At 34.9% G+C, this 26,733-nt stretch overlaps 1 protein-coding gene and 1 long non-coding RNA gene across 3 annotated transcripts in view; one reads left to right on the plus strand and one right to left on the minus strand.

Moving 5' to 3' along the window:
• The window catches only part of LOC103853722 (NAC domain-containing protein 96), a 29,841-nt gene that overhangs the window by 2,342 nt on the left and 766 nt on the right, over positions 1-26,733 (plus strand). Inside the window, exon 4 of one of the 2 annotated variants that reach the window (XR_004455111.1) lies at positions 65-364. Coding sequence is in view for 1 of the 2 variants with exons in the window: in XM_009130633.2 (XP_009128881.1) it covers positions 65-265 (201 nt within the window). In the remaining variant the exon portion in view is untranslated. Of the gene's footprint in view, positions 1-64; positions 4,420-26,733 lie in introns of those variants that run through there. The other variant, XM_009130633.2, reaches the window with a different exon arrangement.
• Positions 494-9,009, minus strand: LOC103853723. The gene is made up of 5 exons (XR_630332.3): positions 8,430-9,009; positions 8,205-8,323; positions 7,637-7,898; positions 4,635-7,551; positions 494-4,091 (listed from the first exon to the last, which is right to left on the minus strand). It is a non-coding gene; the product is annotated as an uncharacterized LOC103853723 (long non-coding RNA).

Below are 26,733 nucleotides of genomic sequence, written 5' to 3' on the forward strand. Positions count from 1 at the left end.
GACCAATAACTAAACCGGAACAAGGTATTGTTTATCTAATACTGGTTTGATTATGTTCTTGTAGGACTATCCTCAAATTCAAAATTTTGCATCTGAGTACTTTCAAGACTTTGATTTTCCGGTTATCGGTCAAGAAGTAAATTTTCCAGCGAGTATATTGCATACCGATGTAGATCAGAACATGGATGAATCTATGCAAACCGGTTATTGGACAAATTGTGGATACGATCAAACCGGTTTATTCGGTTACTCAGAGCTCTCCTAATCGGAGTCTCGTTTGAAGTCTCTTCTAAGACTAAACGGCTTTTATGGTTCGAGTCATCCCACTTGTAGCATTGGTCTATAGGATTTGTTTTATTAATGTATCCGGCGCTACTAGTGGTATAACTGATAGTTGCACCAAAATAAATATAGTTCAACTCAAAACATAAATAAGGTTGATGATCCAAAAGATATAAATTTAAATGCATGTGTTTGTTTTGTGATTTTCTTGTTCGAAGGAAGATAGTAAATCCGTTCATCCTCTTAAAATAGCAACAACCCTCGCATGCTTTGAATGTCGATGTGGCAATTTGTTAGGAGCTTCGTTGTAGACGTATTGGTTACATACGCTGTCTTCAAAATGATTCTAATCCAGTAATTGAATTATTAATCATGGTCCAACATTGATTGGACCGGAATTGACTATTTTTTCAGGATAAGTTATCCAACTATTATTTTCCCTCTAAATTGCTTATGCACAATATTAAAATACCATAAGAAAAATGTGTTGTTGTCATAGTTTTCATCTGTAGATTGGCGAAGATGGTTGAGTTCTTTGCGGTGGTTGAGTATAATTTAAAATATTAATTTTTGAATTAAATTAATTTTTATTTATACATATTTAAAAGATAAAATTAAAAACTAAATTTTATGATAACTTAAAAGAAGAACGAATTGAAATAATGATAATGTTTTTTTTGCTTTACTCGATAAATATATATACACATTTTTATATTATATCTTATAAGTTTTAATCTTTTTTGAAAGAAATATAGTGATGATAATTTTGTTACTATAATACATTTGTAGTTACTATACTGATAAACTTAATCACTATTAAGAGTAATAATAATTTTAACCAGTTTAACTTTTAATGTGAGATCCATGAGAAGAAAAAAATTTCATAAATATATTTTTGTAATAACTAAAAAAAACATTAAAAGATAAAATTTAGATAATGATAATATTTACTACGTATATTCGATAAATATATACACATATTTATCTTATTATTTAACAAATGTTACTTCATTTATTAGATAAATATATACACAGACTTATTTTATCATTTAATATTTTTTAACCTTGTAGGAAAGAAAATAAGTAAAAATAATTTTATCAGTATAATATAATTGTGGTTAATTTTATTATGTTAAACCTAATTATTATAATAGATTTATGTATATATATTATAATCATAAGAATATAATTCATGATCAAAACCCAAAATTTGTTGGTTTTTTAACATCCAAATATATAGATGGAATGTGAGGCAAAGGGAAGATGAATACATACTTAAATAAATTGTGACTATAATCTAAATGGTCTTCTATCTTTCATATTTGGTTTCGTGTAAAACTAATTTGTTTATCACAATTGATTCAAACGTTGTGTTCGCCTTCAAAATCACTGATTTGCCATTTTTAACTGACAATGGATTTCTTATTTACGGTTTTAAAGAATCTAAAGAGGGTCTTAAAATATATATGAGTTCATGTTGCTTAGTTTGATGACCGATGCCCTTTTTAGACCAACCCTTAGCATCAACAGTATTTTTGGCAGCTATGTACGACGAACCCATACCTGAAACCAAATAAGAATAATGTACTTTTCTAAATATCTCATTTATTTTCTGAAGCTTTTTTAAGACAAACTTTTCACGAATTTATTATTAGCTCTTAACAATACTCACAACACACTGAAAACTGTTTTTTTTTAATTATAAAATCTACTATACTAAAATTTAAAAAGTTGCAATCAAGCACGGACCATGGCCAAACAGCCCTAAGAACACCATTCTCAACAACAAATCCCCATGCAGAAACAGTAGCTTCTCCAGCTAAAAACCTTGAATGTTGAAAGTACCCTTCTTCCCAACGTATAACATCTGAGCACCATGATCCATTTGGAATCATTATTGTCCATAGTAGAAGTTTGAAGCATTTCTCCACTGTTCTTGTAGAACAATTTTCCGTCTTCCACAACACCCTCTTAAGCTTTCCTTTACATATACACACAGCATAAACATGACAACAAAAAGAAAATAAGTTTCTAAGTTATCGACATTATTACTTCTTACTCCTTGCCAATTTATCAAACCTGTAACACTTCGAGCAAACGTACATCTAAGTTTATTTTTCAAGATTCAGCTCAAACCTTTTTACATAAATGGGAAAAAGGAGTCAGTGAGAAGTAATTACCAGTAGAAGTACGGGTCTCTACTCTGACAGTGGAGCAACTTGTAGTAAGAATGCAGGTTGTGTCCATACCAATGTCTAGGGTCAATATGTTGCAACAAAGTGCATAATCCAAGATCAGATTAGGCTCAATCCAAAAAGTCGAATTAAAAGGAAACTGAAGCTGAGATTAGTCTCTCTATAACTTACTGCCTCAAGTGGGTGTTGTAAAGCAAGATGTTGTGCCTTTCCATCCTTGACAAACCTTTACCAACCCTAATGCTCTTGTACAAGCTCTAGACCACCTGGAATTTGCGGTTGCATGTTTCTCAATATCAAAGAATGATATAGATCTTATCTTCACACACAAACAGGCATGTGAATAGACAATAAACAGAGAAAGAAGCACAATTTCACACACAATTTCTAATTAGTAGATTTAGGCAAAGATCAAAGACTGAAAAAAATAAAAGGATAAGAACTTCTCGGATCTGGAAGACAGAGCAATGCACTGAGAAATGAATAATTGGTCATGGTCAAGATGAATAAGTACCTTGAATATACCACCAGAAATGTATTTACAACACTTGCAACTTCATTTTCCTTTTTATTGATCAAGCTATGAAGAGAGAGAGAGAGAGAGGGTGATGAAAGAAAGAAAGAGACTTGATTTGTAAACAAACATCTGGCTTTGGAAAAGCCCAGACTGCACCGGTTAAATTGTATGATCAAGGGCCAAGAGGCAAACAACATCTTAGTGACTGACATCTAAAAGTTTTGGCACCAAGAAAACACCTTATGTACTCTCTGAACTTTTTGGTTGTTGATCATCATCCACCTGACTGATACAATAGAACGTTTAAACTGTCAATTCACTAAACAATGTACATACAAAAATAAAAGCTTACTGACAACATTTACAGCCGCTACACAATTGTTCTATATACCAATTTTTCCTTGATATGCATTATCTCAGTTTGTAAAGTGTAAACACGTTCTAGGACATCCGGATTGCTCACAAATCGAAACCTAAAGATAACAAAGAAGAAAAGAGTCTCAATTTTAATCAGTGTGTTAAAAAAGTATCATTTAAAAACAATCTTATATTGATATAAAATCTTATATCGGGCTTGAGAACAATTGCGCAGCCACCTTTAGCAACTTAATCTTGTGATGTCTTCAAGTGAGCAAGAAAAGGATCAAGCAATCTTGTAGACACCTAGTGACAAACGTTAGCCACTTTACAGTCTCTAACACAACGCTTAACTAAACATTATGGGATCATTAACCATTTTAAGGCTTTTATTCTTATCAAGGAACCCTAAAAATGCAATCTTTCAACTTTTACATTACAATATTCTCAGAAACGTTACAGTTTCAAACACAAAGTTGAGCATCCTATGTTCTTAACTAAACAATTTTGATCAATTACAATTAAACAGAAAGAAGTTATATTACCAGGTTCGACCAAATAAAACAGAAAGAACTTTTCAGATATCAGATCATCGGAAAAATAACCCACAAAGCAAAATAAGAAAGAAACAAAGATTGCAGAAATAGACGGTTCAGATATAAGGAGAGGAGGAGTAACAGAATGGATATACATACCATGATTCGAGCCGCTAGTGAGTAGAAGCAGCGACAGGCTCATACCTAGTGTTGGGTTTGCGGGTCAACCCGCCCCGACCCGCCCCGCCCCGCTGCGGGTTGAATCATTTTTTTGATTCAAAAAATTGACCCGCATAACTCACAAACAAAAAAATTTCTACCCGCACCCGCCCCGCAAAAACCCGCGGGTAACCCGCTTAACCCGCGGGTAATATTAATTATATTAAAAATAATTATTTTAATTAAAAATAATTATTATATAGTTAAAAAATATTATTTTAAAAAAATTATATTAAAATAATATATTAATAATTAAAATTATATAAATATTTACGAGATTTAATATATTTTTTATAAAAAAAAACATTTTTTTTAAAAAAAAAATCTTTTTTTCTTAAATTTGCGGGTTAACGAGTACCCGCGACTCAAATTCGACTGACCCGCACCCGCCCCGCTTAAAATAATCTTGACCCGCACCCGCACCCGCCATTGCAAATTTTCAAATTCTTCGACCCGCACCCGCCCCGCAGCGGGTCAAATGGGGCGGGGCCCGCGGGCATTAATTAAAATTCCCAGCTCTACTCATACCTGCTTGACTTCAGAGACTGTTGTTTAACTGAAATGGATTCACTGGTTCACAGCTCCGTACCAAGCTTGGAGATACATCACTGAAGAATTAAGTGATGGCTATGGTGAATTAGCTGAAACAATAGTAAGGCGTTTAGAATCTGAGGGAATCAAATAATCTCATCAGAGTTACGGGTCCATACCTTCTTGTCCATGAGAGTAGTTCTAACCCAATAAGTATGCCTCTTTCGCCGTGCTGTATTTGTCGTGTATGATGCGTGGAGAATAGAATCAGAGGATGTGTTTCTATATTTTGATAAACAAAAGTGAGTTAGAACGATAGCTCTTTCGATTGAAGGAGTGAAGACGGATTTTAATGAGAAAAAATGGTCGTAACCCGAGGTTACTTTAGAGAAACAGAAGGTTGAGAAACGTCTCCGATGCAAACGATGAAGATGAAGTGGTGGATTCAGTTCAGATTCCTGGCTGGGCTTGCCATTTTGTTTTAAAAACCCCATCCACAAGTTATAACAAAAGCCCAGTCCAAGAAAAAGCCATAAATAAAATGCAGATCGATTGGTGTTTGGGAGTGCCACGTGGCAGAAGAAGCCCCATGCTTCCTGATGATGTGGAAGGCTGTGTGTAGAGCATAACTCTACTTTATATATATAAGATAAGACAAGGATAGGGCGGGTAAGCGAATAAAAAACAATATAAACATAACTTAAATTTTGATAAAATTATAATAAATTACTTACAAATTTTTAGTTTGTTTTAAACCAAATATATCACTGTATTTCAGTTATTTCTGTCAGAAACTCTTATTACTTATTTTATTAATATTTTATTAATATTTTTAGAATTTATTATCTTAAAAACTAAAATATTTAAAAAAGGCATATACCTTCTAACTGTTTTGAGTAATTGTTTAGATAATTTTTGATCAATTACATTTTTCATAATCTTTTTATTTCCAAAAACAAATCGAGATTGATTTATTTGTGTCAAATTAAGTTAGAAGCTGCATACATGAGATTAATCAGATCAAAAACCTCTCTCTAAAGTCATTTGCTCTCCCTTCTCTCTAAGCTTTCTCGTTTTCCGATCTGTTTGCGTGTTACCGGCCGACGGTGTGTGCTTCCTCAGCCACCGTCGGTCCGGTCTTGTCTTCCATTCTCTTTGCTTGCATGTTTTCTTAAGGTTTTAAGTCTCCAATAGTTGGATCTAGATCTTGAATTCCAGATTCTTTTGAGGTTCGAGGCATGTCGGTGATGGATCAGTCGGTGGCGTGCTTATATCATGATGTTGTTCCTCTGTTATGGCGTTTCCTCTTCTCTTCGGGTTTCTTCAGATGGTCTTTTGGCCTTGTTTCGACTTCTGCGTTTCAAGGATCCGTTAGATCCTCTCGTTGTTCTCCCTTCTCCCCGATCTGGCTGTGCTTTTCATGTTTCACTTATTGTAGAGGTTCTACCATAGATTGAAGGTTGCATCTCCCCGATCTCGCTTGAAACGGTATGATTATGGTTTAATCTTTGTATCTTGTTGCCTCTACGCAAGGGATCTCAAATGTGATTATCTTGGACGGATTTGGCTCTTTACATCCGGTCGTGGAAGTTGATTGTTAAAAGCTGTGCTCATCATCTTCTTGGGTTATGTACTGCTTCATCCTCGGTGGCTTGTGAAGTAATCTTCAAAGCAATATAATGAGGTGCGGTTCTACCCAAATTAAGTTCGACTGTGGATGTGTTCTATCTTATCCGTCTTCCTTTGGTCCTTCCTCTTGCATGGGTGTTTTTGCTCATTTGATCTAGATTCATGTATTGTGTGTACTTGATCTTTTGGTTTAGTTTATATCTCTCTTGTCTCCGGAGATTCAGTTCGCATCTGCCGGCCTATAACTCCAAAGGAATGTTATTCCTGTTGGCTTAGTTTCTAGAAGTTTTTATAACTTGCTAGCATATGATCACAACTTGTAAATCTTTTCTAAGTTTATAATCAATGAAATCCTTCGGTGTTAAAAAAAAAAAGTTAGAAGCTTCATAATTGTATTTGGATAGTCTCTTTCCTATATGTGTTACTTTGAGAAGACATATTTAGCTGTAGCCTTTATTTTTGGAAATTGATATAACAAAAAAAGAAACTATTTTGTGAACAATAGCTTTGAAAATCTGATAGCTAAGTAAATAATAGAAATCACTTAATCTCAAAAACACAATCACCGCACACATTGTGGCAACCGAGAGTTTGTATTGGAATTGGATCAGAGAAGCCTTAACTGGGACTCTTTAGAGAAAAGTGAAACATAAGAAAGCAATTCCTTAGGGCTTACAGAGCCACATGAAGTATCATTCTCCCATAGCAGAAGAACAAATATGTTTCTGTCTAGACCAATGGTGAATTATATGAATCATACAAAGGAGAGTGCACATGGCATAAAATTGTGACTACTCGGTGTATATCTGCCAGTAATTGTTAATATCTAAATTTACCAACTCTCATAAGATAAATATGGCTAGCAGATGTAAAAAACTGCAATGATAGAACACATAGTTCCCACCATTAATCACTAAATCATACAGAAAAAAAGAAGAAGAAAATAACAGAATGAAAATGTAATATAGCTCATGACATACTGAGAAGTTTCTGGATATTATAAGTATTGTCGATGTCACCAAAATAAATGCAAGAGACTTAAAGAGAAAGCATCTTCCCAGAACACATGACTCAAACATCATTCCAACAGCTGAGGTATAAACATCTTCTATCTAACAGGTTAACTATATAGTTCATCAAACTCTCTTCTTTCTTGTCCTTCTTCTTCTTGTTAGCTTTTTCTTTGTTCGTTTTCACTGAATCCAACATTGATCTCATAGTCACTACCACAAGCCAGAGCTTCTCCAGTCCTACTTCGTTGAGTGGATCCCAAACAACGTCAAGTCTAGCGTGTGACATTCCACCAACAGGAATCAAAATGGCTTCTATATATTCCGTCTAGACAAATGAACAAATAAGAGTATCATTACCTGGAATCTGAGTGTTTGTGTTGGCATGGCCAAGCATCTCGATGTGATTAGATTAAACTCCTATCAGAATAGACGGTTCGGGGACATCATCGAAAGAGGTTTGGTTACTGAAACGGATCAACATAGAGGTGTCCAACAGACCGTAATTCTGATTACATCGGGTCAGATCAAAACCGGTTAGGGAATAAATTGAACCCGCCTTCAGATTAGGCCTGTGAGCAGCAAGCCGGTTGACATTCACGGTGACCGGCATCATGGTGGCCTGAAACATTTGATTTAGATAAAACAATCAACAAACAAATTAATATTCTGGAAAATTTGGTTAAACGATACAATGAACAAACAAATAAATGATCTAGAGAACTCGGTAAAATGATTCAACACAAAGGAAATGTTCAATAACATAATCAAGAAAAAAACAAAATTATAGAAAAATCAACAAACTGTTATAAATAGTCTTACTTGAAATATATCAGACAAAGATCTAAACAGGAAAATTGTTATTAGGGATTCTAAGAATCAGATTTTTTTAAAAAAATATGAACTGAATCAGAGTTTTAAAAGTAACCTGAGAATCCTGTAGAACTATATCCACTCCCATGACTTCGCCACCGCGACGACGGACGTTCCTAGCTTCCCAGAAACGGAGCAACCGGACTTGAGAACGGTGGAGGAGCCTTGTCTGATCTTCTTATCACAAAGAAAGATCAGTGCGTTACCCAATTTCTGGATATAAGTTTATTGGCTTGTTCAGAGGTAATCGAAAGATGGTTGTCACATCAGAAAAGCTTACCTTTTTATAATCGAAGTTCCACCGCCTTGCATGAAGATGCTCGCATTCAAGGTAGATCGTGAGTGATAATTTAAGAAGGACTTTAAGATGGGGTATATGTAACTGTTAGAGATTGTTAGTAAGAAGCTGAAACAATCTCTCAGACCTCTGGTTATGTCGTGATATCGAAGGGAGGAGATGACATCAAGTGGAAACCCTAATACACAAAACGACGTTTGCAGCAGCGTTTAAATTATAGAAACTATTTGCTGGGCTGGTTGAATCAACCAAATTTAAGGCCCATATCAAAAATAACCTACGTAACTCAAAGTTAAATGATACGGTGAGTTTCATTCTCTTGGACACGTGTCGACTCCAGATTCAACGACTTTCTGAGCTGGAATCTGATGTGGCAGCTTCAGGAGTGAGTAAAACAGTACTTTACTAGGATAAGACCCGCGCCTTGCGCGGGATTAAGTTATTATTTTTATTATATTTTGGAGAATAAAACAATAGTTTGGCTTCATTTGGATTAGGGGTGTTCAATCCGGATATCAGGTTGGTTTCGGTTCGGTTCGGTTTTTTTCGGTATTTCAGTTAGTAAAATATAACTACTATTCTAAATCCATATTTACTTTGACTTTAGTCTTTCACATACTTTTGAAAGATTTCAACTGGACGACTAAATTGATCAGCCAATCTTGTTGCTTTAAATCATTAGTATTTATATATATATATATATATATATATATATATATATATATATATATATATATATATATATATATATATATATATATATTATTTAGTTTGAATATTTATTAAATAAAAATTCATATGCGTTATATTTTATGATATTTTGTAACTTATTATAATAAAAAAAATCTATTGATCACAAAATTTTCAGAGTGGGAATATTCAAATTTCTAATAATATATAGACGTTTTAAAAAATTCAAAATATAACATATAAGAAAAAATATAAATGTTTTTATTATATATTTAATGTGATTTTTTAATATCTTTCAATAATATAAAATTAAAAAAAAACTAAAATACCAAAATTGTTATCAAATATTTATTATTCATAATAATTAATTTTCATATAAACGTTAATCATATTAGGTAATTTTGTAGCTTCTAATTAAGGAAAGTGCAAAAAAAATTTGGTAGATTATTTATCAATTCGATAGTTAGTTTAATAAAAAATATAATGTAAGTTAAAATGAACCAACCTATTTTTCTAAGAATAGTAGTATATTTTATATAGTCATTTATTAAATGAGAATTTATAATCATACAGTTCTATGATATTCATATCATTTTATAACTGAATATTTAAATCATCAATAACAAAATTTTCAATGTGAAATCTTTAATAAGTTTATAATTTATAAATGTTTTTGAAAATTCATTGAAAGTTTTAATATTAAAATATTTATGTAATCTTATGGTATATAGTATAATCTATATATATATATATATGTTTTATTATTAAATGATATTTTTTACTCATATGGTTTTAAAATCATGTCTATCTTCTTATAATATTAAATAGAAGTTCATATTAATAAAATTTTATGATCATTTGTAACTTATTATGACTAAAAAATAATCTATTGATCACAAAATTTTCAGAGTGGGGATCTTCAAATTTTAATAATTTATAGACGTTTTGAAAAATTCAAAATATAACATATAAGAAAAAATATAAATGTTTTTATTATATATTTAATGTGATTTTTAAATATCTTTTAATAATATAAAAAAAAAAAAAAACTAAGATACAAAAATTGTTATCAAATATTTATTATTCATAATAATTAATTTTCACATATACGTTAATCATAGTAGGTAATTTCGTAGCTTTTATTTAAGAAAAGTGCAAAACATGTTTTGGTACGTTATTTATCAATTCGATAGTTAGTTTAATAAAAAGTGTAATATAAGTTAAGATGGACCAACCTATTTTTCTAAGAATAGTATATTTTGTATAGTTATTTATTAAATAAGAATTTATAATCATACGGTTCTATGATCATTCATATCGTTTTATAACAAAATATTTAAATCATCGATAACAAAATTTTCAATCTGAAATCTTTAATAAGTTTATAATTTATAAATGTTCTTGAAAATTCATTGAAAGTTTTAATATTAAAATATTTATGTAATCTTATGGTATATAGTGTTTAATCTATATATATATATTTATTTTATTATTAAATGATATCTTTTACTCATATGGTTTTAAAATCATGTGTATCTTCTTATAATAAAAATGTTAAACCTTTGATCATTAATTTTTAACATAATAATTTTAATAGTTTTAGACATTTATTGTCGTTTTTAAAAATTCAAAATATAACATATACGAAAAAATCTAAATTTTATTTTTATAGCTAATTTGATTGTTTAATTTATTTTAATAATATAAAATTAAACAAAAAATGATGGAAGAGATATAAATTGTTATCAAATCTTTATTATTAAAATCATTAATTGTCATATATATATTAGTCATTTATGGTAATTCCGTAGATTTTATTTAAGGAAAGAAAATATCATATCATATCATTATATCATATAGTTTGACCAACTTATGTATCTAACAACATATAAAAATCTAATGTGGACCTACTTATTTTTCAATTGAATGTAATTGACTATCTAATTGAGTGCCACCTATGCATTGGGACCTCTTTTAATTAATACAAAATTGAGGTTACATCTTTTCAAATGTTCCTCAATTAATATATAAGGGATATATAAAGACTAGGGTCGGCCCGCCCTATGGGCGGGATGATAATTTGAAAATAATGTAAATAGTTACAGTAAATATTTGATATAAATCGTTATATCTTAAAATATACATATTAGTTAAATTTTGTACATGTTATTATATTTGAAAACTAAATATACCATATTGTCTTGATAAGTAGTTTTTATTTATTTATTTTTTCATGGTACCATCACATCATTTTTGGTAATTTTCTGGAGTTGGATGAATTTATAGAATCTCGTGAGGAAAGAAACGAACTTGCAATTATAGATTAAGTAAATATATGAGTAAAATTTATTATTAGATCGGTTAATTGTTAGTCAGGTAAACCGGAAATAATAATAATGTATTATATCTCAAACATGCTCGGCAGATTAAATTTGAAATAAACCAATCAACGATGCACTGATAGTGACAAACAGTCAAATGCTTTGTCGGGTTTAAACTTAAAATTTATATATATTATATATTTTTGCTTATATTTTACTCTTAAGTAGGTAATTATGCCGTCGTTGGGGAAGTTATTATCATATAATAACTTATGTGGTGCATCTAATATTTAGTAATATCTTGTAAGTTTTGATTGAGATGTAAGAATAAATTGTAGGAAAAATCTTAGGGGTTTTTATCTTGTTTTTTTTAGTATATGTTGTTTTGACTTGAAAAATAATTACAAACTAATAAGCTGTTAAATTCTCACTAAAATTTAGTGAATGATGTTTAGATATTTATAACAAAATACAAATGATTACAAAAATGTACGGAAAATAGTTTACAGCTAAATATATACCATATTAAACTAAATAATTATTCAAAATTTTATTTAATAGCTTCACTGTATATTTAATATCAATTGTTAACTACTACAACAACCACCTTCTTAATTTTTTTTTATCAATATATATATTGCTTCCATCAGAATATATGAATTACTATTTCTACTTAACAATATTATGGATGTACAATGTATTTTTTTTTTTAACATTACTTTTAATTTTTTCATTTATAAGTATGTTTGGTTAGTTAATGTTTTATGGATTATATTTTATAAGTTATGTCACGCACCAGTTGTGTTGATTCATTTGAAATACATTTATTTTACTTGCTGTGTAAATAAAGTAGTACGATATAATCCATAGATATACTGAATCATTTGAACACATTAAATACAATTTGTGCGTCTTTGTTTTGAAAAATAAAATTAAGTATATTTATGTAAATATAGTAGCATTTTCTTGTTTAACGGTCTCAGCATTTTTGAAAATAAAATATTTATCACAGATATGTAAATATATTAATTCTATCCAACTTGTGGATCTTTGTTTTAAAAATGAAATGAAATGTATCTATGTAAATATTTTGTAAAACAAAATATGCATTTATCTGACATAGAGAATAATTATGATCTAATTGTTTTTATCATCCTTATTTAATTTTGATGAAAATAATTGTTAAATTCACAATTGATTTATACTTTATTAAATATTCTACTTTTTTTCTTTTGCTCGTTTTTACATAAGTTAAGAAAAATGGTGGATGAGTAACTAAAAGCAGACATTGATAGACTATCACTACAACTTTGTGCTCTTGTTTCATCCAGTGAATGATTGTTAGAAGTAGTCACATAAGCATGGCTTGAGCAATCGTCTCCCTTTTCTACTCGAGCTACCTATTTCTCGTTCCGCTTAAAACTTGCTGGTTACCTTGTAGCTTCATCACTGTACATTACAATTGTCACCTATTCTTTTATCCTAGGATCGGTCCGCGCTACTCGCGGATTACATATTTCAGTTTGTTATATATACTATTTATATATATTTGTTTATTAATTTTTTATTGTTATTTAATGTTTATGATATATTACAGTTGTAATAGTTAAAGCTAATATAAATACTCATTATTTAAAGTAAAAATAAAATTATAAATCTTATTCATTTAACAAATTTCATAAAAATTAAATTAAACAACTTTTCAAAATGTTGTATGAGTTAAATACACTAAGACTTCTATTAAAAACTACTATTTTACTAAATAATTTTTTAAACTATAAACATAAAAAAATATATTGCAATCTAACAACAGTTTTTATTTAATATTTTTATACTTTTAAAAATATGATTATAAATTACGTGTAAATCGTTGTATCATTTCTTTGTTTTTACATCTTTACGGTTGAAATTGTTTGATATTATCATATGGAGCTCCAAATGTGATTGGAAAAACTAAATTTAATAATAGGATAGTTGAGATGCTTTATAAGATTTTTCATTTTAACGGTGTAAGTATTTTTATATGTTTATTTTATTTTACTTTTATTATTTTTTGTCAAATTACATTATATTAGTTTTTTCATATTATGTAATATATTTTTCATATTAGTATTTTTTATTGAGGACTTTCGAATTCATGATATAATTTTTTTAAAAAAAATTACACATTTTGTTTTTATTTTTTACTGTTTAGATATTGATTTTTCAGTTACAAAAAGATCAACGTTTTTTTAAAAAAAATATATTTATTTCAAAAAAATAGATTTTTACAATTTCAATACATTGTTTATTGGTAAATTGTAAATTAAAAAAAAAAAGAAATTGTCATTTTCGAAATTACAAATTAATGCATCAATATTGATTTTTTTGAGATACAGAGAAAATATCTTTTTCGAATATTTTTTAGAAAAAACTTATTTGATATGAAAAAATATTCTTTGGTACGATTCACCCCCTTGGGTTACGTTATAGTGAAAATAGCTTTTGGTGTGAAAATGTTTCACGCAAGAAATAAATAATAGAACATTTGAAAACTTTGAGGAAGAGAAATGGTCACGATTTATTAATGGCTCCACCGATTTCTTTCTCAGACTATAAAACAAATATTTTTACCTGCTATAACAGTATAACTTGCCCACATATCTTTCCAATTTCACAATATCTAACACATTTTTAATCTGCTAAAAGTTCTCTAGCTAAAGGATAATTTGTTACATATATGAAGAGTTTTAGCATCTGAGATTACTGGTTACAACTAAAAAGAGTTTCCAAGTAGAAAATCATCAGCATATACTACTTCTAGGCTTCTCTCTCTCTCTTCTCCTGCAACACATTCTTCTTCCTCCTCTGTCACCTTATAAACCATCTATTATATCAAATTTTCAATACTACAAGGAAAAATATGTTCTTTATTGTGTGTTGTGTGATATAAGGAGATTGTGTTTACCATTTTGCAGATGTTTCGTCCTCTCAGTGTCTTTGAAGCTTCATCAGTGTAAGCTATAGCTGCTTTTGCTTCGGCTTCTGCTGCATCTGCTTCCTTTGCAGTGGTGTTGATGCTTCAATTTTTCTTCGTCACCAATGGTGATATAGACAGGAACATATTTACCAATTATTGGACATGGCTATATACCTGCAACCAGTTTAGGATTAACATTAGTAACGATTGTCTGTGCTTCACTTTGACAAAGAACAGATTTCAGAAACGGCGTTCCACTGACATGTATATGCACCTGCTGTTGATGTATCCAGACCGTTCTCACTCTTCTGTTCAGTGCATCACCGAGAGATAGAGCTTCTCTGAATTACTTTTCAACATAACCAGCAAGCTCTCTTGTCGGAGCCAAAACCAAACAAATAGGGTTCTTCCCACGCTTTTCAACTACAGCTTACACAGGGACGTGTATGTGATAAGACATTACTATTGGTATAGATAGCATTTTTGCTATTGCCAAAGCACCAAAAACCTGAAAAAAAAATTAAAATAATGGTGAATTCTCAACTTCACTGCATAGCTAATGTTATTTCTGAGAGGCTCTTTTTTTATTGTTACCACAATCCCAGGAGAAGAAGCGTGAATGATGTCAGGCTTAAAGCGAGCAATTTCGGAGATAATTCTAGGACTAAGCGCAAGCAAGAGGGGTACCTTTTGGTACCAAGGGCAAGGGAAGCTGCAGAAGAATAAGAGATGAAAGAAGAATTAGCTATAATATTACCAAATGGAGTGTAACATCTATCCATTAAGTTAGTTATGTAGCTTAAGTGTTGATAGTTACCTTCTGGATCCAATGACTTTGGCTCCTTAAAACTCTTCGGGAACACCTTCTGATTCTATTTCTTCAATCCCGTCTCCCATTTCAGGAAAATACCTAATAAAATTCTGGAATCTGTTTTTGTAGCCTGAGACATAGCAAGTACAATCATAGGATTAACAAACCCGTGTTTAGTGTACACCTTTTTGATTCTGTCAATGACAAATGACAGGAATCCCAAAATCAAAACTATCTTACACAAACTAAAGCTTTTTTAAAAAAGTTTGATCATTATGAGTTTTAAAGTGATACGTTACAGCAGGTGTATTTCCGTAAGCGTGGGAAACAGTTCAGTGCCGTGGGGCTCAAGAGTGAAGAAGATTTGTTGGAAGAAGAAAAGGAGAGTAAAGCTTCGGAAGGGAAGAGAGGGTTTGAAGAGTCATCGGAAGAAGAGCAGTCGAGCAAAGCCTAGGAGGGACGGAGAGGCTTTGTGAGTCACGCTTCTTTAGTGATACTTATCTATAAATAACAAGAATAAGAGTCATGGGTTTTTCATGTTGAGTATGACGTAAGAAGTGACGTATGTGTCCTTCAGGTGATCGTATGTGATCATCGTCGTCGTTATCTTCTTACGTGTATTTCATCTTGTACTTGGATTGGGGAAAGTAATCGAAAGGTATTATTCAGTAAACGTTGAGTGATCCAAAGAGTGGTGTGAGTACAAGGTTACGATCTATAAACTTAACAAATTGGTGCGTTTGTGACTCGATCGAAAGCTCGCTGTGTCATCCATGGCGGATTCCAGTCCTTTCACAGATGCGTACAACGTTCCGATGGGCGATCAAGAGCTTGCGTTCATCCGTACGGAGTGGGAACGTTTGGCGAAGAACGCCGAGGAGACGTTGACTCGTTTTGGTGCGATCGATAAGCGTCTTGCGACGTCCGATGCCCGTTTTGACGCGATGGATCGTCGTTTCGATCAACTTACGATGATCCTCACGCGTATGGAGAATAACCAGCTCACCGATAAGGCGCAAGGCAAAGCGGTGGCGTCGCCTAGTGATTCTCCGGGCCCGGCGATGTTTTCGTCTTCTCGATCGGCGCCGGAGTTACACCCATCGGGGTTCGGTGTTCCGCCGTCGGTATTTGAGACTCGTGAGGGCTTGCTGAAGAAGCTCGAGATGCCTGTGTTTTCTGGGGAAAATCCTTTTGGTTGGATTGCTCAGGTGGAGCGCTATTTTCGGATTGGGCAGTTTCATGGGTTGGAGAGGTTACAAATGGTTTCGTTGAGCCTTGCAGGTCCTGTGTTGAACTGGTTTAACGGGGAGATGGAGCATGATCCGTTTACTGATTGGCATCAGTTTAAGCGGAGGTTGGTTTCTCGTTTCCGTCAGCGGATTGAGGATGAACCGGGCAAACGCTTGTTCTCTATTCGTCAGACGGGCACGATTGCTGAGTATGTGAATGAGTTTGAGGAGCTTCGTTCGATTGTTACTGGAGTCGATGAGCAGAACCTGGTTCATGTCTTCTTCAATGGCTTGAAACCGGAAATGCAAGAAGTTATTAAGATGAAGGAACCTAAGGGCCTTACCGAGCATATTGCGGCTGTGATTGGTATGGAAGGGAGTGCTTTCTGCACATCAGTTAGCATGGCAGTTCAGAGTAAAGGAGGATCATCTCGTGGGTCTACAAATCAGGCTGCTCAGGGGTTCAGTTCTGCGTCTCAGTCTGGTTTTAAGGGTGGTCATTCTGCTGGTCAGACTACTGGTGGTTCTTTCCGGCCTCGTCTAAAGTATACATCGTCTGAACTGGATGCTATGCGCCGTGATAACATCTGTTTCAAGTGTCGGGGTCCTTATTCGAAGACTCATGTCTGTCCGAAGAAAGAACTACACGTCTTAACGGTGATCAATGGCTATGAGGTAGAAATATTGGAGGAAGGCACGTTGTGCAGGGAACAAGAGTGGGGGTTAGGTGCTGATACAGAACGCATGGAGCTTTCTTTGAATGCTTTTCTCGGTATCGACACTCCTACTACAACAAAGTTGATGGGCGTCATGGGTAATACGAGCGTTGTGGTGCTGATAGATAGTGGAGCCACCCACAACTTTGTGGCTCCTAGAGTGGTTCAAGCAGCGAAGTTATCTGTGTCCAATGATCGTCGCTTCCAGGTGCTCTTAGGCACAGGGGTGACAGTGGAGTCTATGGGGGTTTGTCAGGCGGTTACTTTCTCACTTCAGGACATTTACTTCACCAGTGATTTTGTGTCTTTGGAGTTGGGTAAGGTGGATGTTGTGTTGGGAATTCAATGGTTGAGGACTTTGGGGAAGTGTGAGGTCGATTGGGAGCTGCAAGAGTGGTCTTTTAAACATCAGGGCAAGCTGGTAACCTTGCGTGGAGACTCTTCTTTACACTGCGCGACAGTTACGCATCAGGCTCTCATGGTTTCTGAATTTGAGGATGTTTTGGACTTGGGAACTGCCGAAGCGACAGATACAGTTACTGCTCCGGAGTTTCAACGTGTACTGGCTGATTTTGCAGATGTGTTTGAGGTTCCAGTGGGTTTACCGCCTATCAGAAACCGCGAGCACGCCATCCATTTACAACCTGGGGTGTCAGCGATATCAGTTCGACCGTACCGTTACCCGCACGCAAGCAAAGAAGCAATGGAAACCATGGTGACTGAGATGCTTGACAGTGGTATCATACGGCCAAGCAAAAGCCCTTTCTCAAGCCCGGTGCTGTTGGTTCGCAAGAAGGATAAGACGTGGCGTTTCTGTGTTGATTATCGGGCTGTGAACAGAGCTACAATTCCGGATAAGTACCCTATTCCGATGATAGATCAACTCTTGGATGAACTCCACGGGGCTTGCGTGTTTTCCAAGATTGATTTGCGTTCTGGGTACCATCAGATCCGGATGCGTGAGGAAGACGTTCCTAAGACTGCTTTCCGGACTCATGAAGGCCATTACGAATTTCTAGTTATGCCTTTTGGCTTGACTAACGCTCCGGCAACGTTTCAGTCCTTGATGAATGAGATATTTCGTCCTCATTTACGGAAGTTCGTCCTGGTCTTCTTTGACGACATCTTGGTCTACAGCTCGTCACTGGAACAGCATCAAGAACATTTGGCTGCCGTACTTCTTCTGTTACGCCAACATTCCTTGTATGCGAACAAGAAGAAATGCTCATTTGGTCAGCGTCAAATTGATTACCTCGGTCACATCATTTCTGAACAAGGGGTTTCTACTGACCCGTCTAAAACGGCAGCTATGCGACAGTGGCCGACTCCACGGGTTATTAAGGAATTGCGGGGTTTCCTCGGGTTAACGGGCTACTATCGCAGCTATGTTAAGAACTATGGCATCATCGCTCGGCCATTGACGTCGCTTCTACGGAAGGACCAGTTCAGTTGGTCACCTGAAGCCCAACGCGCGTTTGATGCCTTGAAGCATGCGATGTCCACAACACCAGTCCTCGCCTTACCGGATTTCTCTCAAGTTTTCATTGTGGAAACAGATGCCTCTGGTTTTGGCTTAGGAGCTGTGCTTATGCAGAACCAACGTCCTATTGCTTATTTCAGCCACAGCCTGACACCTCGGGAACAACTGAAACCCATTTACGAACGCGAGCTCATGGCCATCGTGTTTGCGGTTCTTAAATGGAAACACTACCTCACCGGTAGGCGTTTTGTGGTCCATACTGATCAACGCAGCCTGAAATTTTTACTTGAACAGCGTGAGATCTCGATGGAATACCAGCGCTGGTTGACCCGTTTGATGGGATTCCAGTTTGATATTATCTACAAGCCTGGTATCGAAAATAAAGCAGCCGACGGTCTTTCGCGACAGATGCAGGATTCTGTTCCGGAGGCCAGCTCTACATTGTTCGCACTTATGATTCCGTCTGTTGTGCAACTGCAAGACATCTATGCAGAGATTGAGCAGGACGCACACATTCAGGGCATATTGCAACAATTGCGAGCCGGAGACCCTGTGAAGCAAGGGTACTCTGAGGTTGATCACAAGTTATGGTTCAAAGGGAGCCTGGTTATTCCGGCAACCTCTGTTTTCATTCCGTTGATACTTCGGGAGAACCATGACAGTTTGATGGGAGGTCACTCTGGCGTTTTTAAAACCCTCAAGCGCATTCAGCGTACATTTTATTGGTCGGGAATGCGTTTGCAGATTCAGCAGTACGTTGCGAGTTGTGGCATTTGTCAGACGCACAAAACGTCAACATTGTCACCTGCGGGTCTACTCCAGCCGCTTCCCATCCCTTCTAAAGTGTGGCAAGACATTAGTATGGATTTTATTGATGGACTGCCGTCCTCACGGGGAGTTAGCGTGATCTTTGTGGTGGTTGACCGTCTCAGTAAGTACGCTCATTTTTTTGGCTTGAAGCATCCTTACACGGCAGTTGATGTGGCCGCGAAATTCACGTCTGAGGTGGTTAAGCTACACGGGTTTCCTGACTCCATTGTCTCCGACCGTGATAAGGTTTTCTTAAGTTCCTTCTGGAAAGAATGTTTTAAGCTTGCGGGCACTTCCCTGAAGTACAGTACCGCCTTCCATCCCCAAACCGACGGCCAAACAGAGGTGCTCAACCGCTGTCTCGAAACTTACTTACGTTGTTTTGCGTCCACACACCCTAAGACTTGGTTTCAGTACTTGAGTTGGGCGGAATACTGGTACAACACTTGTTTCCATACAGCCATTCAGACTACTCCATTTGAGGTAGTGTATGGACGTGCCCCTCCTACCTTGGTTCGTTTTGAAGTTGGATCTACACGTAACTTTGAACTTGAGCAGAGCTTGAAGGAACGTGACTTGATGCTGGATCAGTTGAAGACGTTCTTGCTCAAGGCCCAGTCGTCGATGAAGAAGTCCGCTGATCAGCATCGCCGTGATCTTGCCTTTGAGGTTGGTGATTTGGTCTTCCTTAAGCTGCGGCCGTATCGTCAGTCTTCTGTGGCTAAGCGGCTGTGTCAGAAACTGGCCGCAAAATTCTATGGTCCATTTGAAGTGCTTGAGCGGATTGGGAAGGTGGCTTATCGCCTGAAGCTACCGGCAGAGTCTAAAATCCACCCTGTTTTCCATATCTCTCAGCTCAAGGCCGTGATTGGTACACCTCCGCAGGTCACTCCCTTGCCGCAGTCCTTCGCGTCCACAGGAGAGTTGATAGTTCGACCTGCAGCTGTACTCGACACACGTTACACGCCATCTGGGTGTCTAGAGGTTTTGATTCAGTGGACAGGTCTTCCGGATCACGAGTCTACTTGGAATCTGGGGTGGGAGATTCAGCGTCAGTATCCAGATTTTCAGCTTGAGGACAAGCTGCGTTTCGTTGGGCGGGGTATTGATACGTTACAGCAGGTGTATTTCCGTAAGCGTGGGAAACAGTTCAGTGCCGTGGGGCTCAAGAGTGAAGAAGATTTGTTGGAAGAAGAAAAGGAGAGTAAAGCTTCGGAAGGGAAGAGAGGGTTTGAAGAGTCATCGGAAGAAGAGCAGTCGAGCAAAGCCTAGGAGGGACGGAGAGGCTTTGTGAGTCACGCTTCTTTAGTGATACTTATCTATAAATAACAAGAATAAGAGTCATGGGTTTTTCATGTTGAGTATGACGTAAGAAGTGACGTATGTGTCCTTCAGGTGATCGTATGTGATCATCGTCGTCGTTATCTTCTTACGTGTATTTCATCTTGTACTTGGATTGGGGAAAGTAATCGAAAGGTATTATTCAGTAAACGTTGAGTGATCCAAAGAGTGGTGTGAGTACAAGGTTACGATCTATAAACTTAACATAAAGCCGGAATTACCTCTGCATCGCTGAGGAGTATATCCCATAAGCTTGCTACCAAGCTTCATGTTTCCAGCTTCTCAGAACCTAAGCAGGTTAACCTCGACAGTGGAGTAATAGTTGAAGAATCTGAGAAAGGAAGTAACCTTGACAGTGGAGTAATAGTTGAAGAATCTGAGAAAGGAAGTAAAGGGGATGCACTAAATTTGTTTATGAGTCTGTTGAAGATGACGATTCGATCCAGACAGACGCTTAACGTTTTGAGATTATTTTTGCCAAGAAGATGAAGAGATCAAAGAACTTAGGGTTAGAGAATTTTGTGCGGCTACGGAGAGTCTATGAGAGGAGACCATTTTAAGTAGATCAGAATTGGGTTTAGATAAACTTTTGTACAGGCCCGTAGCGACCCATAAACAAATTGATAACCGATTTAATGAAACGATGCGTTTCAAAGTTGAGACACGTGTCAAGTTCATGTTGCACGAATTAGTGACGTGTCGTCCTAGGGCCGGCCCGCCTTACGGGCGGAAAATTATAATAAATACTATTTTATATAAACTTATATTAATGTTGTGATTTAAAAAAAAACATAATAGATAAAACGCTATTATAAACAAATAAATAATGCATAGAATTTTGAATAATCATTTTTGGTTTGAATTAAAGTGACAGTAAACTTTTTTATTCTTTATTTTTCAGAGAAACATAATTAGAAAAAAAAATAAAAAATGTAATAATATATATCTTGTTATTATTTTATTTCACTTTGACATAATAAAAGAAAATTAAAGTTTAAATAAAATATTACTATATTTAATTCATGAAGTTTCAAGTTTAAAAAAAAATACATTAATTCATTTTTCATGATAATAAATTAGTCTAGCTCCAAGCTCAATTGTTTAACATAATTTTAAAATACTATATAAATAGTATAATAATATCATAAATGATGTCTAAAATATATTTAATAGCTTTTTGAAAGAGAAGATATCTACATGTTTAAGTGATGCATTTCTAAATGGAACCGTAATATGATTAAACATGTGATAAATACATCAATTTATTTAATCTTAGAAATATTTTTAAACATCATTTGAACAAAACATAGCAAACCCAAAGGGATAGAACGAAAGAAAAAAAACTCGTTAAGCAACATTGATGCATTAGCATTATGCAAATAGGAAATACATATGCCATGCGTGCTTTCTCGGCCATCTTCAAAGATGCTCGAGTTGGAGGCTTCTTAGTGTCGAGATCACTTGGACCTGCTAATGTAGTCGGTGCTCCCTCAAGAGCACTACCACCAACGTCCACCTTAGCAGAGACTGAGTTCATTCCAGGCATATCATCTCCATCGTCATCATTGCCCGTCTGATCAAACCCAATGTATTAGAATTATTTCATACTACGGATATAAGCGGCATGAAAGATGCATTAAACATACATCGGCAACAAATTCAATGAGTGGCAGATGGTCATATTCGTAATAGTATACTATACAAAGCTAAGCAGACGAAAAAATAACCATCTGTAACAAAAAAAAAAGAGCTGCCTCGAGAATAAAATAAAACATAGAAGATAGGCCAAAGTGAATCAAAAATCAGAAAAATGAAACATCACATCGTTATATCACAATTACCACTTTTATGTGGAAGCATATTTACACTGCAGATGAAGACTTGTACATTAACTTTTCATGTAATTAATCATCTTATCTTCTATAAAACAATATATTCATCACTCACCAGCAAGAATTGAAACGCAAAACAGAACACTTAGACTTGAAAAAGATCAAAGCTAATACCTTGAGTTGCAGGAAGGCCAGGGAGATCATGCTCCATAGACTGAAAACGATGTAGAGAGCTAATAACTTTATGATGATTCAGGCCCTGCAGCACAAAATTTTCTCTCGCCATGAACTTAACACTTTATGCTTCCAAATAATCAAATCTAACTTTCTTTGAAGCTACCATTTTCTTAGTAAATAAATCTTCACCTTATACACATTGCTGTGAGTACCTTTCATAATCTATAATTTTAAAAATATTAAATCATTCATTATATCAAAAACAAAAGAATAATTAATCAAATTAACTAATTTAAAAGGTATCTAAAGCTAAGAAAACAAAGTGTTTAGGGTTCTACATACCAGAGGACACCAACAACATTAGTGTTGTTGCAGGTCACGCAAGTAAAGGCTGAGACAGTCGGTTGAAGCTTCGATCCACATGGAGCAACAGGTGTAACAACACCCTTTGTCCATCATCATGCTGGTGGAGCAAGACGGTTGACATTCACTTGACTGCAACACATGTGTAAAGAAAGCATAATAAACAAATGGGTTCAAGATTTATCGTTCAAAAGAGTTTGAATAAGGATCTTAACACAGAGTATTGGATATTTTATTAGTTTAAAAGCCAGAAATAGTTTAAAATTTAGCAGTTCATGAAGTTCAAGAACATAATACCTCAGCTTCGAGGAGGATCATGTCAACTCCCATAAACTCACGTTTCTGGAAGAATCTGAGCAGCGGCAAGGACGGTGGAAGAACAACGAAATAAATATTCAATGCTATTGGAATTCTGAAGATGATTCTCAATGGATGAGAACTTACATATTTATAGGTGGAGATCCACCGCTTGGAAGAGGATAGAAAGACATTGAATGTGTGATCGTGGTTGTAGTGGGCTGAAAGAGTAAAGAACTCCTTAATGATATTGAATCAATGATCTCGTAACGTCTGTGTTGAGAAGAATCAAATACAAAAAGATGCCAACAGACACAGACGCACTGACTACCACTCAAGATTCGTCTCTATGAGACTTCCATTACTCCGTAGATGGTAGATCTAGCATATTTGCAGAGAACGATGAACCCTAATGGCGGTACAGCTTTAGCAGGGAAAGCAGCTAACGGGCCAAGTTTGTATTAGTTTAGTCCACATAATCAAAATGTATGTATAATAAAATAAGCCCAACTCACCAGTATTACGTATTAATGAAACGCTGCGCATTTAGGAGAGGGACACGTGTTAACAGCACAAAACTTGAATTAGTGAGCTGGAATCCTAGGTGGACACCCTAGGAGAGATTTAAACTCTACTTTATATATAAAGACTAGTGATATTCCGGCGCTACGTGCCGGATTCATATGTTCTATTTTCTAATAAGTTCAAAATTGTTTGTTTAATCCATTTGAAAATGGTTAGTTATAATAATGTATTGCTATGTTTTGAAGTTTCTTAGGTCAAAGAAAAATATCATAAATGGTTTTTACTAATCAATTCAATAAAAATAATATATATAGCTGATTTTGCACTAAAGTAAATATAAGTGAATTTAAAACATAAAGTAAAATTGATGCTCTAAAAGGAAAACATGTAAATACATGTGTGTTGTTTTGTGATTATCGTGTTTGAATGAAGATAATAAATTCTTTGTAATCTGTTAGGAGCTTCTTTGTGGACGGTTAAATAATTTGTCAAAATATTTTGAATCCAGTAAGTGGATTTTTTAATCATGGTTTAGCATTTTTCGAAACTGAATTGACTATTTTCCCAGGATAGCTTATCCAGAATATATAACTTTAAAAAGGAAAATATGTGTAAATGTAATGGTTCTAATAATAAAAAATTTAATATTCTAAAAGTACCCGAGTTTATCGTAATATTTCTTTATAAGCCTTGAGACATTCTCAAATTACATGCCACTATTTTTAACAATCGCTTCAGCCTCAAACATGTAGAATTGTAAGTATAATAACAATTATAACGTATCCACTTGTTACATCAAAGAATGTAGGTAGAAGTGACTTTATTCAGTTTCATGTGTGATTTAATCCTATTCCTACGTAATTCTTATTTTCTTCTTGAATAAAAAATCGGCGGTGATCAAGATGAGAAACATGACAGGTAAATGTAATAATGCTGTAAGAACCATGATGTTTATAACTGTGACTGTCCTTGTCATTGGTCAAGTTAGTGTGTCGACTTTGGCTTTCGTATATCTACTTGCTGAGATGATTTTAAACAGTCAAATTTCATATGAGATTAGAACTGTGCTTCTCTTGTTTATCTGTAAGTCTTACTTATAAAACATATCTTTAATGTTTTTATATATGAGATATATATGCTCCGATCCATTGTTAGGCATTCCTTTGATAATCTGTTATATGGAAACATACCCTTCTCAGTCTCTAAACTCATGCAGCTGGACACTTTGTATTTGTTAGACTCATAAAATTTTGTGTTTCACATTCCAGTTTTGTCTTTTCGTACATTTTTCTTGATGTTCCAACTTGTGGACACATTATGAGCTTACAGAACAATCAGCTCACAGGCCCACTACCAGCAACCTTAACACAGATTCCAAACCTTAAAATACTGTGAGTTCTGATTAAAATATAAGTTTTTAGGTTCAAATCATGATGTTTGCAGTGCTCCTGCGGGGAACCATATAACCGGTGAGATAACCAAGGTTACTTTACAACAACAACAGATAATGAGCTGCATGAAAGGCAAATATTATTTAAAACTGTCAAGGCAATAGTTTTCGTAAAATAAGATGTAAAACCCTATACAATTTATTCAAACTTTAGAAAAGACAATACCAAGTAGCAGCAGAGTGGACTTCCATTTGGCAACTCTCAAAGGTGGGAAATTAAGCATTACAGGCCTTTTTCCGGCGCGCCCATCCTCATGGAGTGGTGGACCCTCTGTAGTTAATACACCATGAAAAAGTTCATTATGAATAATTACAGAGACAAGTAGACAATAACAATGAGATAGGTAACATGGAAAAGGCTCTCCTAGTTAGCGGTTAGAATAATGGTCGATAGTGTATTCAAAATTTATTACCTTACAACTCCAATGGCGTTCTCATCATTGCATGCTGCGCAGGTGAATGATAAGAATCCTCTTTTCAGTTTACGTTAACACTTCAGGACGTCTATTATCAGTTTCCTCAACCTTGCAGTGCAAAGGAATCCTTTCACTTCTCCTAGGATATCTGGACATAAACAAATGGGTCAATAATAGTTTGTTGCGGTTTTAGATATTCATAATAGCAGTGTTTCTTAGACAGCCCTACTTAAACAATCCTAACCGTGTTGGTATTAGCAAGTGCCATTAGATGGTCATAATTACCGAACCTGTAGATCTCTGTGGGGATAGGGGAACTGGCTTCCGTAATCTCAAAGTAAACGGGTTTGATCAGTGAATCTGTAACAACATGTGCGTCAGTGAAGAAAAAGTTTGGCTGCTCCGTGTTACATCGAACAAACTCAGATTATAAAGAGCTCCTTCGTCGAGCAGTTATCTGAAGGTGGTGAGCCGGTCAACGTTAATAGAAGCCTCAACGTCTACTATGAAGTAACTGAAGGAGAGAAAATATCCAGAAGTACAAAATCGATATGTAAAAGTATACAAAGTGATATCAGTAAGATTACCTTACCATCGACCAAAAGCATATCTACACCCATGAACTCTCCACTTTTGTTAACCTTGTGTGCTTTCCAGAAACGTATAAGCCTTGCGTCAACGGCTCAACCCACTGTCTACACCGTCCAGCCTTAAATTCAAAGAAATGAAGCTGCAAAGAAGCCATATTCATAGAGGCTTCGGAGTCGGTTGGTATTCACGGTCCCTAGGAAAAGCGTTGACTGTTTCACAATGCCAAATAATCAGACTGTAAACATTCAGTCATAATCAATGCATAAATCTCTTATCTT

The sequence above is a fragment of the Brassica rapa genome, chromosome A02 (assembly GCF_000309985.2).
Source record: "Brassica rapa cultivar Chiifu-401-42 chromosome A02, CAAS_Brap_v3.01, whole genome shotgun sequence".
NCBI classification, from domain to species: Eukaryota; Viridiplantae; Streptophyta; class Magnoliopsida; order Brassicales; family Brassicaceae; genus Brassica; species Brassica rapa.